The sequence below is a fragment of the Saccopteryx bilineata genome, chromosome 3, assembly GCF_036850765.1.
Source record: "Saccopteryx bilineata isolate mSacBil1 chromosome 3, mSacBil1_pri_phased_curated, whole genome shotgun sequence".
Classification (NCBI taxonomy): domain Eukaryota; kingdom Metazoa; phylum Chordata; class Mammalia; order Chiroptera; family Emballonuridae; genus Saccopteryx; species Saccopteryx bilineata.
In genome coordinates this window covers 85040162-85055802 of record NC_089492.1, presented here as the reverse complement: position 1 = coordinate 85055802, position 15641 = coordinate 85040162, and the positions used below count along the sequence as shown (strand labels likewise).

Sequence of the window (15641 nt, the reverse complement as noted above, 5' to 3'; positions counted from 1 at the left end):
AGGAATGTACCCTTCTGGCTCATAATGGCTTGGCATCCAACATAGGGCTTAGGGCAGGGGTCCCTAAAATTTTTATACAGGGGGCCAGTTCACTGTCCCTCAGACCGTTGGAGGGCCGGACTATAAAAAAAGCTATGAACAAATCCCTATGCACACTGCACATATCTTATTTTAAAGTAAAAAAACAAGCCCTGGCCGGTTGGCTCAGTGGTAGAGCGTCGACCTGGCGTGCGGAAGTCCCAGGTTCGATTCCCGGCCAGGGCACACAGGAGAAGTACCCATCTGCTTCTCCACCCCTCCCCCTCTCCTTCCTCTCTGTCTCTCTCTTCTCCTCCCGCAGCCGAGGCTCCATTGGAGCAAAGATGGCCCGGGCACTGGGGATGGCTCATGGCCTCTGCCCCAGGTGCTAGAGTGGCTCTGGTCACAACAGAGCGACGCCCCGGAGGGGCAGAGCATTGCCCCCTGGTGGGCAGAGCGTCGCCCCCTGGTGGGCGTGCCGGGTGGATCCCGGTCAGGCGCATGCGGGAGTCTGTCTGACTGTCTGTCCCCGTTTCCGGCTTCAGAAAAATACAGAAAAAAAAAAGTAAAAAAACAAAACGGGAACAAATATAATATTTAAAATAAAGAACAAGTAAATTTAAATCAACAAACTGACCAGTATTTCAATGGGAACTATGGGCCTGCTTTTGGCTAATGAGATGGTCAATGTCCGGTTCCATATTTGTCACTGCTAGCCATAACAAGTGATATAATGCGCTTCCGGAGTCGTGATGCATGCGTCCTGCGTCACCGGAAGTAGTACTGTACATGAGCCATGCTGCGCTTTGCTGTGCCGCCACATACAGTACTCCAGGACCACCAATGAGAGAGGTGCCCCTTCCGGAAGTGTGGCAGGGGTGGATAAATGACCTCAGGGGGCCGCATGCAGCCCGTGGGCCATTGTTTAGGGACCCCTGGCTTAGGGAATATTGCTGAGTGAAAGAATGAATAAAAGAATGAACCCAAGTTGAGTCTTAGGACTTTAAATTCCCAAGACAGTCTCTTTCCATTGTACTCCACACACACACACAAAAAAAATCTAGAAAACTGTCTCTTTAAGGATATTGTCCTGCTGATTTAGGTCAGTTCTCCAGATCCACTCAATGAACCCCAGAATAATTCAGGTCATCCTCCAACTTGCATCAGGGAAACCTTTCCGTGGAGTCCTAGATCGCCGAGGCTGATAGGATTCAGTGCTCTGCTGCCCCGGCCAGCACCAGCCAGGTCACACACAGCCAAGCCTAGAGCTGGCTAACTGGGTCACAGCTCCATGAAGAGGGAAAATAGAGGAAACAGCCAGAGAAAATCCAAACTAAAACAAAGCCCATGACTCTACTTCTAAGCAGGTCAAATGGTAGTAGCAAAGCTCTGGGCCCCAAGTTCTGAACTTAAGTCACTTCCCTTGAGCTAGGAGACTGGTTACAGGTTGCAAAGCCCTGCCTGTTCTAAATCCAGTTGGGAAAAGGTGAGGTAGGATGGAGAGGGGGAGGAGAGGGAGCTGATGCTTGCTTTCCTCAGGAAGGCCTTCTGCTTGAGCAGAGGTCCTCAAATTTGGCCACACATGGAGTCACCTGTGAGCTCTTACTATACTGACACCCAGATCCTGCACAGAGACTTTGGTTCCTCAGTCTCAAATGCAGGTTGGGCCCTGGGATTTTTTTAAACTTTCAGAATTGAGATTGAGTTGCTGATTCTAATTGAGCAACCAGGCTTGAGAACCTCTGCTAGCTGCTGGCCTGGCTCAAAGCCTGCATCTCTCTCTCTCTCTCTCTCTCTCTCTCTGCCTGCCTCTCTCTGAGAGAGAGAGAGAGAGAGAGAGAGAGAGAGAGATAGGAAAATGGGGAGGGGGGAGACAGCTAAACATAGAAAGACTTTGATATAAGATTAAATGGATGGGGTGAGAAGACAGCAGAGAAGCAAACAGGAGAGAAGGAAAATGGAGAAGCCAGGGGAGAGTGAAGTGTAGATGGAAAATACAGAGGCAGAGAAGTGAGGAAAGGGAAGAACACTTAAGAGGGGAGGAGTCAGTGGTAACAGAAGCTTATGGGACTCACTCAGGACCTGCCTCCTCTCATCACGAAGGCCTCTGAGAAGGGCCTTAGTCCCTGGCGTTCACAGTGAACCCGGACCCCAGCCTTGCTCAGGATCGTTCATCCTGAGGCTCCTTCCTGGAAAAATTCCTGAAAGGTCTCTCAGCCTCATACCTAGGTCTGCTTCCTCCGGAGTCTCATCTCCAATCAGGGCTTCCAGGGGCAGCCCCTCCACACCCCTTCCAACCTCCCCTTCTCCCTGCTCAGGAAACGGGGATCCGCTTTTCATTCCTGTGGGCCCTTGGGACCCACACAGACACTGCACGCTCATCACTGGGCAAGTCGATGGTGACAGGCAAACAGAAGTCACAAGAAGTTTCTTCTCTGGGTCTCTTTCCTCAGAATGACTTCTGTTCTTCCTGTGTGTTCACCAAATTAACATCACTTTGCAACACCCCTTTCCTCTAATGTCATCTCCTTGTTCTAATCTTTCTCTCCTTTCAAAGCCAAAATCCCACCCACACACCCTCAAGTGGATCAAACATCACCAAGAAAACAGAAATCGAGGTGGCTCCCGGAGCCCTCTCCCCTCAACTCCGAGCTAATGAGCTTGTTTATTTCCCCACAGCTCAATAACAGCAACGTTCATTAAGAAAACCGCACGCTCGGCTGAGCTGGAGGCATCCGACATCGGGAATTGTTTAATGACATCTGTGGGCCGGGAGGCTGCTTGTAGGCTTCCCTCACCCTGCCCTCCTCCTTCTGACCAAGGCCCGGCTCAGAACCCTCTTCCTTGCCACCCTGCCCACTCCCTTCTCGGCTTCTTCCTCCCATTCCTCCTGCTCCAGCTGAACCAAGGGAGGGGGGGAGGGGTAGTATCAGGAGCCTCTCTGGGACTTGGTCAGTCCTGAAGAAAAAGGACATGAAGGCTAATTTTCTGAAACAGTCTCCACCCACATTGGAAGTGACCTTCCAGACTGACCCCATGTGACCTTCCAAACTGACCCCTACACCCCCAATCCTCCCATGTGACCTTCCAAACTGACCCCTACACCCCCAGTCCCCAGCCTGGGAAAAGGAGGCTTGGTTTTGAAATGGTAGACTTGCAGGCTGGGCCCCCAGGAGGCTCCCCAGGGCCTGCTCAGCACTAATGACCAAGTTCTCCAGGTCCTGTTACTTCTCTGAGCCTGAGTCTCTGTGTCTATGTTACCAGCCTCTTGCATTGGAGTAAAGACTAAATGAATTAATGCATCTAAAGCATTCATGCCCCTGCATAATAAAACATTCTCTGTAAATGCAGCTATTGTTACTATTGCTATCATTATTATGTCTTTCTAGCCTATTGAGCAGTCTGAATTTGGTGGGGTATACAAATGAAACAATCTAAAAGTCACTGCCTTCTACTGCTCTGTCCAAATCTCTCTTGATACCATCTCTCAAGTGGCAGTTTAAGAAGACTTCGGGGCTTTCTGTTATTTTCAGTTATTCAAAGCCAAGGTCAGAAAGGTTTACTTCTCCAACCTGTCATCCTCTTCATGCCTGGCCTTCTCTCATCTCTCAGGCTGGGGCTCAAGACAGAGCCGGACAGGGATGCCTGTTCAGGCCCTCCCCATCTCCTCCCATTCCAGCTGGGGGTGTGGAGGCGGGGCCTGGTTCTTGTTCTCTGCCATGGACGTGGTCCCTCCCAGAAGTGGCAGCTGGTCTGATGCCACTAGCCAGCTCTGGAAGCCATCACTGAGGCAGGCCTGCAAACGCTGGCTGTCTCACAAGATGCCGCGTGGGTGGCTCTGGGGAAGACCTTAGTGGCCTGCCACACCACAGGGATTCCCAACCTAGGAGCTCCGGTTCCAACCCACCCCAGCTCCTGCCTGGGGGCAGATGGCACTGCCACCTCATTCAGGCTCAGGCCCCCTCCCCCGGGAGGCAGGTTGGGTGGAACAGCAGCAGGTGGGCTCGGGCATGATCACCCTTTGCAGCACCCACTTGGCCCACAGGGCGTAAACCATGTACTTGATGTCCCCAACAAGGGCCACATGGCTCCTCCCTGGCTGCTGTCGTGGCCCCAAGGTGCTCGTGGGTCTCCTCTGAGAGGCTCAGGGGACAAACTAGTGAGTCCACAGACTAGGCTGAGGTCCCTGGGAACGTCATGCCTGCCAGCTCTCCCCTGTGGCTCCTCACCCTCTCAGACCTGTTCCCCGGGGGAGAGTGCCACACCAACACAGCGCTGGGCTGGGAGTCTTCCGGCCTTTCCCTTCCCCATCTTCTGTCACTGGCCTGGAAGGAGGCGGGATGGGGTGGGGGTGGGGCTCCAGGGCTTCTCATAGAGCCCTGAGGGAGGTGTCTCACTCTGCTGTCGGCAGCTCTCTTAAGAAGATGGGGTACTTAGCACCTTTGGCTTCTGTTTGGGGCCCTTGATGCCACTTCTAGGGCATCAGGAAAAATCCCACTCAAATTCCTGTTCATAATTAGTATTGATTTAATCATGAAGCCAAGATAGAAGTGGCGAGGGTAAATCTAGAAGCCGTGAGTTAGAGACAGGCTGTCTCTCTTCTGTGGGCCTGACCCTAGTAACACTAAACAGCTAAAACTTGTTCCCCAAAGTTTACATTGCCCGTATGAGGGGTAGTTTTACCTGAGAGGGGAGCCCGACCTCCCGCTCTGAGCAGAGCTTGGGCAGTTAGTGATCCTGACAGGTGAGACAGCGATAACCACGCTCACAGCCCACAATCCTGCTGTTGCCAGAAGCGTTCCCTACCGGTTGCGCCTTCCGCTCATGAGTATACCCCAGAGCTTGGGAGGCCACTACGGGGCAGTGGAAGGAGCACTGGGCTGAGGGTCAGAAGTCTTGGTCAGAGTTAGATTCTTCTAGTTCCCATGACTTCCTCCAGCGCCATCTTTTTTTTTTTTTTTTTTTTTTTTTTTAATTTTATTTTTTACAGAGACAGAGAGTGAGTCAGAGAGAGGGATAGACAGGGACAGACAGACAGGAATGGAGAGAGATGAGAAGCATCAATCATTAGTTTTTCATTGCACGTTGCAACACTTTAGTTGTTCATTGATTGCTTTCTCATATGTGCCTTGACCACTGGCCTTCAGCAGACTGAGTAACCCCTTGCTGGAGCCAGCGACTCTGGGTTCACGCTGGTGGGCTTTTACTCAAGCCAGATGAGCCCGCGCTCAAGCTGGTGACCTCGGGGTCTCGAACCTGGGTCTTCTGCATCCCAGTCCGACGCTCTATCCACTGCGCCACCGCCTGGTCAGGCCAGCGCCATCTTTGAAAGAGGAGTGGGCAACAACACCCGTGCTAGCAGGTGGTGGTTGGAATTAAATGAGATTCCAGGTGTGAACTTTGCCCCTGTGGAGCACTGGGCTGATGTGCGGGGCCAGCTTACCAGGGATTCCCTCCGAGTTCCCACACCCCTTCCTGTGCTTTCCACCCAAAGCCATAGCTGTCCTTCTCTCCTCAGACCTTCCGGTGGCCGGTGGCCAGCAGCATCGACAACAATGAGATACTTGAGATTCAGATCTTCAACTACAGCAAAGTCTTCAGCAACAAGTAAGTGTGGGGGAGGGGTGGAGAGGCAGGCGACGGGCTGGGGCCTGTCCTGCTCCTCAGGCTGCCCTCTCCTTTGGGTATGAAACAGGAGAAGACACTCATAGCCTTCCCTGGACTGATCTGCAAAGACCCCCCCCCTGCTCCCTCATATTGTCCTCAGAGTCCCCCAGCCCTCTCATCCACTGTCAGTCAAGAACACCTCACCCTCCTGTACACTCTCTTCCTGTCCCTTTCTCTAAGCCTTCCCCTTACACCATGCACAAGCCCTATCCACACACAGATGAATCAGTTACCCATCAGAGAAGCTATATAATGGCTGATACTATTCTCCAATAGACCATCTGTAGCCTTGAGGGCAAATGTCTTACCTGTGAAAGACGAGAGCTCTGAGGCAGGTAGTACGACAGTTAGAAGTCAGGCAAGCCTGATCTCAGGTCCCAGCCCAGCCATCTGCTTACTGTGTGACCCTGGGCAGGTTTCATACTCTCTCTGAGGTCAATATACTCATATGTAAAAAGGGTAAGTACTTACATCAAAGGGAAGCTGAAGAATTAAATGAGATAGATGTCGGTTCATTCCCCCAAATGTTTACTAAGTGCCTACTCTATGTCCAGCACAGAACTAGCTGCTGAGGGTAGTGACGCACTGTATGTCCAGCACAGAACTAGCTGCTGAGAGTAGTGAAGCACTGTATGTCCAGCACAGAACTAGCTGCTGAGGGTAGTGACGCACTGTATGTCCAGCACAGAACTAGCTGCTGAGAGTAGTGACGCACTGTATGTCCAGCACAGAACTAGCTGCTGAGGGTAGTGACGCACTGTATGTCCAGCACAGAACTAGCTGCTGAGGGTAGTGAAGCACTGTATGTCCAGCACAGAACTAGCTGCTGAGGGTAGTGACGCACTGTATGTCCAGCACAGAACTAGCTGCTGAGGGTAGTGAAGCACTGTATGTCCAGCACAGAACTAGCTGCTGAGGGTAGTGACGCACTGTATGTCCAGCACAGAACTAGCTGCTGAGGGTAGTGACGCACCGACCCTCCTGAACCTTACATTCTGCAGTGAAACACCTACCATGTGAGCACTGTCACCACTAAAGAATCAGTCAAGGTTCCCATCTTCTCTGGGCAACAAGCAGAATTCAGAATGATTTGAACAGTCTGGAATGGTGGTTAAATATAATAAATGTCAATTCCTGTCTTGGGTTCAAAATCCAATTGTTCTGGAATTACCAACAAGCAAAACTACACCCACTACTTGGGATGGTGCCTGGCACCCAGTAAGCCCCGATGACTTTGTATGCATGAACAAGTAAATGTCTCCGTGGGCTCAAGAGGCAGAGGGTGCAAAGGGTGGGAGGTCTGGGGGTCCTTCTTCTTCGATGATCTCCAGGCACTCCAGGGTGAGAGCCCAGTCACATGGTTGATGCATTTGGGAAACTGAGGCAAAGGAGTCTGGTGTGAGAAATGGAAATGATTTATCCTAGAAGTGGGGGAGGCTTGGAAACTGGCCCCTCACCCAGGGGTTACAGGGACTGCTGGGGCGAGGAAGAAATGCAGAGCGAAAGGAGAAATTATCCTGGTCAGCGACCAGGACCTCCCGCCAAGTCTGCTCAGCCCCACCTTGAATGAAGTCCTCCTTCAGGAAGCTTTGACTTCCCTGTGAGGACAGGGTGTTGGCTCCAGAGGGTCCTGTGCTTCCCTTCTGCCTGTCCAGAACCCGTGGGGGAGGGGGAAATGGCCAGATCCAGGTCCCAGTCTCCTGGGGCTCCTGAATAATTCAGGAGCCAGGACAGCAGTGGAGGCCTGGCCACCTTGGGCACCTGACACCAGCTTCCAGGGGAAAGCAATGAATTATTGACAGGTCCTGGTGCCCGGTTGCAGCACCATTGTGGTCAGTCTGCAGGCTGGTCTGAGCTTGAGCTGTCCCCCACCGCTGCCGCTAATCAACTAGGCATCCCTCTGGGGGCCAGCCCCCTTCTGGGCGGGGGATGCCTTCTCTGTGATGGGTAACCTAGATGGGCCCTATAAGGGAGGTTGTCAGAGGACAGAGGTTAGGGGGAAACTGAGGCCCAGAGGAGGCCCTTGCCCAGAGTCACACAGTAGGGTCAGCACGGAGCCAGGTCTTCAACCCATAATCCTGACCCCAAGGCCAGTGCTCCTTGCCCCAGAATGAAAGGCCTCACACCTGCACTCTCCAGGGAGGGACGCAGCTGGCCAGGGGGCATGTAGCCCACCCTTCCTCAGTTGCCCCGGGCCCCACCCTCCCAGGCAACTGCCCCATGCTGACCCATCCAGAGGAGCAGAGGTAATAGGCAGGCCCCACCGAGGGCAGCTAGGCTCAACAAAGGGCAATCTGGCTGGGAGGGGTTGCCTGGGCGGTCACCATGCACCCCAAAGTCAGGGCTTTCTTTTTGTCTATAGGGGGAGCTAAAAGGCCCTATGTACTTCTTTTGGAAGCAGTAATAAGGATTAAGGACTTACTTGTTTTGAAGTGTGTTTTTATAGAAGGATTGTTCTTACTTAGATGGCACAGCACAGACTTGTAGGAAGAGCAAAGTTTTCTTCATACTTTACATAAATAATATCTATTGTTCATTTCAAAGAATACTATTTTTTTATCTCTGTTTGAGGGAGGCTGGGGGGAACTGTTAGGAGTTCAAGCCCCCAGCCACCCTGTGGGGATGTAAGAAGCTGATTTCTTTGGCCATGCCAGCTCCCCGCATACCAGCCCCACCCTCTGGGCCACAGTTGGGGCTCAGCTCCGTGAGGTTGTGCCTCTGCCCCCAGGGCCCCTCCTGCAAAGGAGACCAGCCCTTCATGAGCCATCCAGACGGCATGCCCCCTGCACATTAAGGAGGGGAGAAGGGGTCGACATCCAAGTGTGCAGTGTTAGAAGACTTTCCCTTGAGTGTTCTTACCATTGCATAGTGAAGCAAGTGGTACCACCTTCTTCGGGGAGATGGGGAAAAGCAAGGTTCAGAGAATTTGGAGAACTGACCAACTTCGCACACCTGTTAGGTGGTGGAACCCTGCTTAGATCCCACTTCTGTCTGACTTCAGAGCTGGGCTCTAGGCTGTTTCCACACCTCCCTGTAGGGATGGTATTTGGTCTGTGTGTGGACAGGCTTGAGCCAGGGCAGGAGGGGGGGTGCTTGCCAGAAGGCGGGCCTGGGCTCACTGTGTGACTGAAGCAGTGGCAGATGAACTAGCTGTGAGAGTAGCCGTGGGGTAGTGAGGTTCCGGGAGGGGCATCAGGCAGCGGCTTCAGAGCCTGTGTCAGGAAGGATGTTTAGGGGATGCCTTCTTAATAAAATGCATGACAAGCCCTCCTCTCAGTCCTCTCCCAAGGCAATTCTGAGACTCAGCACTTGTGGGGGGTATAGTTCTATCCTGCCCCCTGGGGGTATCTTGTCATATTGCAGCATCCTTGCTTGTCCTTAGGCCTCCCTCTGCTGTCTGGAGCATCTGCTGGGGAGGCCGTCCATCAGGTGTTCAATGGGACGGCATTTAGTCTGTGTGTAGACAGGGCTTGAGCCACGGGGAACTGAAACGGCCTGAAGTTCTGGTCAGCGAAGGGCAGTAGAAGAACAGGAACTCTCCCTGTGTTTCCACCCCTCCCCAGCCAGCATCATCAGCATCCCTAGAAACTTGTCAGAAACACACATTCTCTGGCCCCACCCACCTGTGAATCAGATGTCCTGGGGTGGGACGGGTGGTGAGCTGAAGCAAGATCACTCCAACTCCCAAAAGCGGATGTGCTGGGTGCATGTTCCTCCCAGTTTTGAGTTCTGTGATATCGTGGGGGTAGCCTGAAACTGGCCGTGGGGGGAGTATGTACACCATGGAAGGTGCAAGAGCTACAGGTCAGTCCTGCCCTTCCCCTCCCCCAGCCACTCATTCAACATTTGCCAGCGCAACCAAGCATAGGTGGGTCCCAGTCATTTGTGTTTCAACAGGCCCTCCGGATCATTCTGTTCATGCTGAAGTTTGAGTCACTGGTTTAGAACACAAAGCAGTGAAGTTGCAAAAAGGCCAGGGCATGCTCTTGTGCCTATAGTCTATTGTTAGAGGTCCACACAGTACAGACGCTGGGAGCCCACCTCTCATTTTATAGAGACGAAATGGAGATTCGGAGGCAGTCTCCAGGTCCCCGGACCTCCAGGCCAGTGCTTCTCTCTGTGCACTGCCCAAGGTGGGGAGAGGCCAGGACACAGCAAGAGAAGACGATTTAAGGCAGGGCTAGGTCTGAGAAGCTCCTAGAAGCCTCCTCAGGCTATAGAGGGGGGGAATGGTATGAACAGTTCTGCCCTCAGGCAGGGAAGACAGGCTGGCCAGTAGGACTCTGAGATATAGAGGGAAGGATTTCATAGTCACCCAACATGGCTGCTCCCAGCACTTCCTCCCCTCACATGGACTCCATACCTGTTAAGTGGGAATTCACCCAGTACTTCACCTCACCTGGGTCTGCCACTAATTAGTTGTGTTGCATCCTGTTTTCTTGGCCTCACCTTCTTCCTTCATAAATCAAGGGCCGCACCGGACAACCTCATACCCCATCCAGCTCTCACACACTGAGATGCCCTCCTCAGCTTTTGTTCCCTCAACCGGAAATGGTGTGTGTGTGTTAATCTACCCCATGTGGAGTAGCCCATGAGGACCTTTCTGTGTCCCTGTTGTTCTGTTGTCCCAGAACAACAACCTTCACACTGCAGGGTGGGAGGGGGCTTGAGTCAACTCAGTTGGCATTTATTGGGCACCCACTGTTGTTTATTAATTCTGCCAGCAGACACTGAGATCGCCAGTATGCCAGAAATATCAAATAGAGGCTGGAAATAGGAAATAATCCCTGCCCTGGAGGACTCAGAGTGCAGGGCACGCCCTCAATAACGACAGGACTGTTATGTGCTAGGCACTCAGATAAAAACTCAGCACAGAGGATTCCAGTTAGTCCTGTAAACCATAAATAACTCTGTCAAGTAGGGGTTATTAGCTCATCTGCAGAGAGAACTGGGACCGAGAGAGCCTAAGTAAATTTCTCGGGAAGCAGATAACTTGCTGGCAAGTGTCAGAGCTGGGTTTCAGATCCCAGCCTGACTCCAGGTCTGTGCTCTTCACAGCACTGTGCTGCCTCTCCCCTGGGAAAATGGGGATCCCACAATCAGATAGGTCCTCACCTTCAAGGAGCTTGCAGAATGCCAGTGTAGGCATCACTATATGTGGGATGAATGAGCCAGTGGTGTGTGTAGGGGGTGGAGGAGGGAGAGACTTAGGTCATGGTTAGGGCGGTCTAAAGTAGAGGAGCCTCCCGTCCTTCCCCCACAGCCTCCACGCTGGACGCCTGGAAGCTGCCTTGCAGGGACCCCGCTGCACCCCGATTCCACGTAGGCTGCACCCTTCAGCCCTGTTCTGGTCTGTGAACATCCCCCTGGGTGCTCGCTGCCTCTGAGCTCTCCCAGGAAAATGGGTCTCACACACAGTTGCCGGGGGTCACACATCCTCCTGCACGTGCTGCCCGGGCTCCGGGGCCACCTTCCGGCTGGAGCCTGAGCAAGCCCTCGCTCTCTCCAGCCTGCTCATGTCCTTCCCAACCACTCACAGCCTCTTGGGACGTCAGCTCCTCATTCTGGCCTCACTTGAAACTGCCTTGTCCCTCTGCCACTCACAGGCTCATTGGGACCTTCCGCATGGTGCTGCAGAAGGTGGTAGAGGAGAACCATGTGGAGGTGACCGACACGCTGATTGATGACAACAATGCTCTCATCAAGGTAAGCGTGCCCCAGCATTCCTGGACTTGCCCACTGTGGGCTCACCTAAGGGCCTGCTTCACCTCCTCCCCCAGACACATAGCGTGGTCTCAGGGGTACTCCTCACGGATGGAGAGGTGAGACAGGAGGAGGTAACTCAGGTCAAACTCTGCCAAAGCCCCTCCCCCTGGTGGCTGTGGCCATCGCAGCCCTTTCTAGAGTGCAAGAGAGTGGGGATGTGCTTCCTTCTGCACCAAGGGGTCCTCCTTTCATACAAACCCAGCTCAGGAATCACTGAAGGGGTCCTGCTGGTCACCCAAAGGCCAGACTGAGCTCTGCTGGTCACTCAAGGGCATGGCCTTCACTTGGCTCTAAGACTAGCCATTCTGTGAAGACAAGGATCTCACTTCTATTCCACTTGTCACATCCCATCATGAGCGCACATGCACTAACGATGCACAATCTGTAGCACTTAACGCACATTCTAACAAAGCAAGGAAGTAAAGCAGCCTGGCCGCCCAGAGCCCAGGCTCTGCTCTGATGCATCCACCCCCTTGAGTTCATTAGCGTCTGCTCCCAGGCAGTTTGGTATTGTGGTGAGAAACACAGCACCTGGATGCAAACCTTAGTTAGGCCACTCACTAACTGTGACTTGGGCAGGTGACTGTCTTGGGCAAAGTAAGCAAAATTATAGTATCTACTTCACAGGGTTGTTTGAAGGATTGAAAGAACACACAGGAAGTGCTTAGAACATTTAAGCACATAGTGAAGTGTTCAATTAATATATAAAATAATATTGATAGCTATTATTTCTGACCTCAGTTTACCCATGTGTAAAATGGATCTGTACCATGGTTCCTCCCCCCGGGCCTACATAATGTATGGCCCCATGTAGCAGCAGCAGAACAGTCTCAAAAGGCAGAACTCAGCCGCAGACAGCCAGAATGGAAGGAGCCCTCTCTAAAGAGTGTCAGGGTGGGGCAGAAATTCCCATGGTGTCAAGACACTTCCTTGCTGAGAACAAGGAGAGCGTTTGGAGCTAGCCAGGTCATTCTCTCCATAGGCAGGTGCAGGTGGGGGTGGGGGGCTCTTGAAGTCAGGGGGCTGGGGTCTCAGTCGCCCCAGTGAGGAGAGGATGCAGGACAAGCATCATACCAGTGAGAATGGATGACCTAGAGGAGACCACAGATGTCCGGAGGAAGAGAGTGGAGCACAGGAAGACGAGAGAGAGAACCAGGGAAGTGGGCAGGGAGGGGAGCCAGCCAGCCCATGCCCTGTATTTCTAGAATCAGACTTAGGAATTCAGCTGCAGATCATGGATCTGGTGGGCAGATCATGAAGCCCACCCACCACCCACCTACTGCCCATTTTATGATGGTAGCCCTGACATCTTTGGATGGAAAATAGATTTGGTCATGGTCAGACAGCTGATCAACAGCAGAGCCAGCACGGGAACCCAGGGCTTCCAACTTCAGGCCAGCATTTTCCCACCATGTTTATACTTGGGCACAGCAACAGGGCCACATTGGCTCAGTGGGAAAGACATGGGGTGTGGAGTCAGCCAGGCTGGGCTCAAATCCAGCTCCAGCACTTCCTAACAATGTGACTTTGAGCGAGTAACTGAACCTCTCTGATATGGTAGGCAGGGAAGGTTGAAGTGCTGAGAAGATCAAATGAGTTTACATTAAAGCACATCAGCATGCCGTCTAGCGCAGTGAGGGTTCAGAAAATGAGTGCACCTTTTTCTTCCCTTGGGAAATCTAAGCCTGGGCATTCGGAGGCCTACCCATTGACTGAAGGGTGCCCGTGTGGGTCTCAGGAGCAAGTGACCCCCCTGGGGAAGTGACTAGAATGCGTTTTCCCTGTATGCTGGGGAGAAGCAAGAGCTGAAAGGAAGTAAGTGGCCCAAGGATGCAAAGCAAGAAGCCAAATCAGGATTCTTCAGTGCACAGCCTGAGCCCAGGTTTGGGGTTCCGCTATCCCCCAGAGAAAATCCCGGGGCACCCCCAGATCCCTTCCTTTCCAGGGTAAGAGGGTGGGTGTCAGATGAGTGGGGAAAAGTGCTGACTCCACACCTTTGTGAGGTGTCGAGGGCCTGGGCTCCTCTCCTGGAGGGGACACTAGCTCACATCATCACATCCTCAAGGAGCATCAGGGCTGAGGGAGGTCAGCCGACTGCAAGCAGGCCACCCCTCATCTCTGTGGGCAGCCCTGGTTCTGAGGGTGAGGGGTGACCTACTCACTGGGGACACTGAATGATGCTCTTGATTATGTATGCACTGGAGAGTCCATCCCCAATCCAAGTTCAACTCTCCAAGGCAGGCCCCCAACCTTCGGTAACAGGGAAGAATAGAGCCAAGAGCTGGAGCCTGTGAAGTTTACTGACTCTGTGCATGCCTGTCTTTCTCATCTGCAACACAGGAGAGGCGAGGATAATACCCAGCTCCACTGAGTTAAGGGTGGGAAAGCACTTTGCAAACATCACAAAGCAGCAGAGCATGTGGGATATGATTGCTACTGCTGTTCTAGCTGCTCACCACCCATCTCTCCCTCCAGACCAGCCTGTGCGTGGAGGTGCGGTATCAGGCCACAGACGGCACAGTGGGCTCCTGGGATGACGGGGACTTCCTAGGGGATGAGTCCCTTCAAGAGGAAGAGAAGGAGAGCCAGGAGACAGATGGGCTGCTCCCTGGCTCCCGCCCCAGCTCCCGGCCACCAGGCGAGAAGAGCTTCCGGAGGTAACACGCTGGGACTTCTGGCTGCCCACTGCCCCCAAAGATACAGGACAGATGCCTATTCCCCCAGGAAGGTCCCTGAGGCCTAACTGAGCTCAGAGAACAGGGTTGAGTTGCTTGAAAGACATATAAGAGGGAAAAAGTGTTTCTGAGCAACCCCCCTATCAGGCCCCCACTCCAGGGAGCAGGGCCGCTCTGGCCCAGTAAAAGCCCAAACAAGGGGGCCTCTTCCTGCCAGAGTGAAGGCAGAGGTCCCAGTCAGGACCTGGCCTCTCTTCTGTTGAGAACATATCTCAGCACCCTCCGTATCCAGAATTCACACCTGCAAATGTCCTGCTATGCAGATGACAGCAAGCTGTGTCCAGGCCGGTGCTTTCCAAATGCACTATTTTTTACCAGAAAAGGAAACACAACTGTATTACTCTTAGAGCCCAGAGAGACAGAATATGGGCTAGCAAAATGTTGCCCATAGTTCCTAGGTCACTGGGGATAACGTGGAAAATGCAGGTAAGTTGAGGGTACGTCTAGGGATGGGGAGGATTCTGAGAGAAGGAGCTACTCCCCTCCCGCTGCAACTATCCCCCAATGTCCCTCCACCTTCCTTTTCCAATTCAAATTCATTCAGGCCCTGTTCTGAAAAAACACACACTCTAAATTAATGGAATTGAATTGGATACTTTTATAGGACAAATACGGTTTCTTTCTTTGCACATGAACCATTCCCAATACCCACAACCACACACACACACACATACACACACACACACACACACACACACACACGAGCTTAAGGAACCCTGGGAGCCTGCTGGGGAGTAATATTAATGAAGTCAAAGGAACCATGCCCATGGGATATGAGGCTGGACCTTTGACCTCAGGCAGCTGTGGGTGGGGTGACATTGCCCAGGCCAGCTTGGAGCCTGTCCTCCATAGACCTCAGGTTAGGTGGGGTGGGAGGAGCTTGCAAATTGGTCTCAGGAGACCCGGATCTGAATCCCAGCTCTGTCTCTTACTAGCCTTGTGACTCTTGGCCAGTCACATACCCTCTTCACCATCTCTTCTAACCTGTAAAATGGGACCCAGAACAATAAGACGCCCCCCCCCACCTGCTGTTGGGAGAGCCAAAGAGATGATGGAGGGACAGGTTGTAACTGGGGTGCTGAGTGCTGCCCATATAAGGGCCGGGGACAAACAGGTTCTTGGCAGCTGGATAATCAAAGAGTAGGAATTTGACTGCATGTGGTGAGAAGAGGAGCTGGGGACTCAGTGGGAGCCAAGGATGCTGACACAAAAGGTACCACCTGGTCCCCGTCCTCTGTCCCTTGTAGGAAAGCGCTTTGTAGGGGGCTGTCTGAGACAGCAGGTGGACTCTGAGAAAGAACTTTCTGGGGACAAGCTCGGAAGTCATGTAAGGGCCACTAATTGTAGGGAAAATGGTGCTGGCTCTGAATCAGGAGAGCTAAGTTCCATTAAGTCCCATCCTGACTGCCATTGACTAGCTGAGTGACTTTGGGCAAGTCACTAACCCCTCAGGGT

At 52.8% G+C, this 15641-nt stretch overlaps 1 protein-coding gene across 2 annotated transcripts in view; it reads left to right on the top strand.

Annotated features, from left to right (window-relative positions):
* The window catches only part of OTOF (otoferlin), an 85137-nt gene that overhangs the window by 22522 nt on the left and 46974 nt on the right, over positions 1 to 15641 (top strand). For both annotated transcript variants that reach the window (XM_066264707.1, XM_066264710.1), the window contains exons 3-5: positions 5537 to 5625; positions 11292 to 11391; positions 13927 to 14108. In XM_066264707.1, the coding sequence (XP_066120804.1) occupies positions 5537 to 5625; positions 11292 to 11391; positions 13927 to 14108 (371 nt within the window). The remainder of the gene's footprint in view (positions 1 to 5536; positions 5626 to 11291; positions 11392 to 13926; positions 14109 to 15641) is intronic.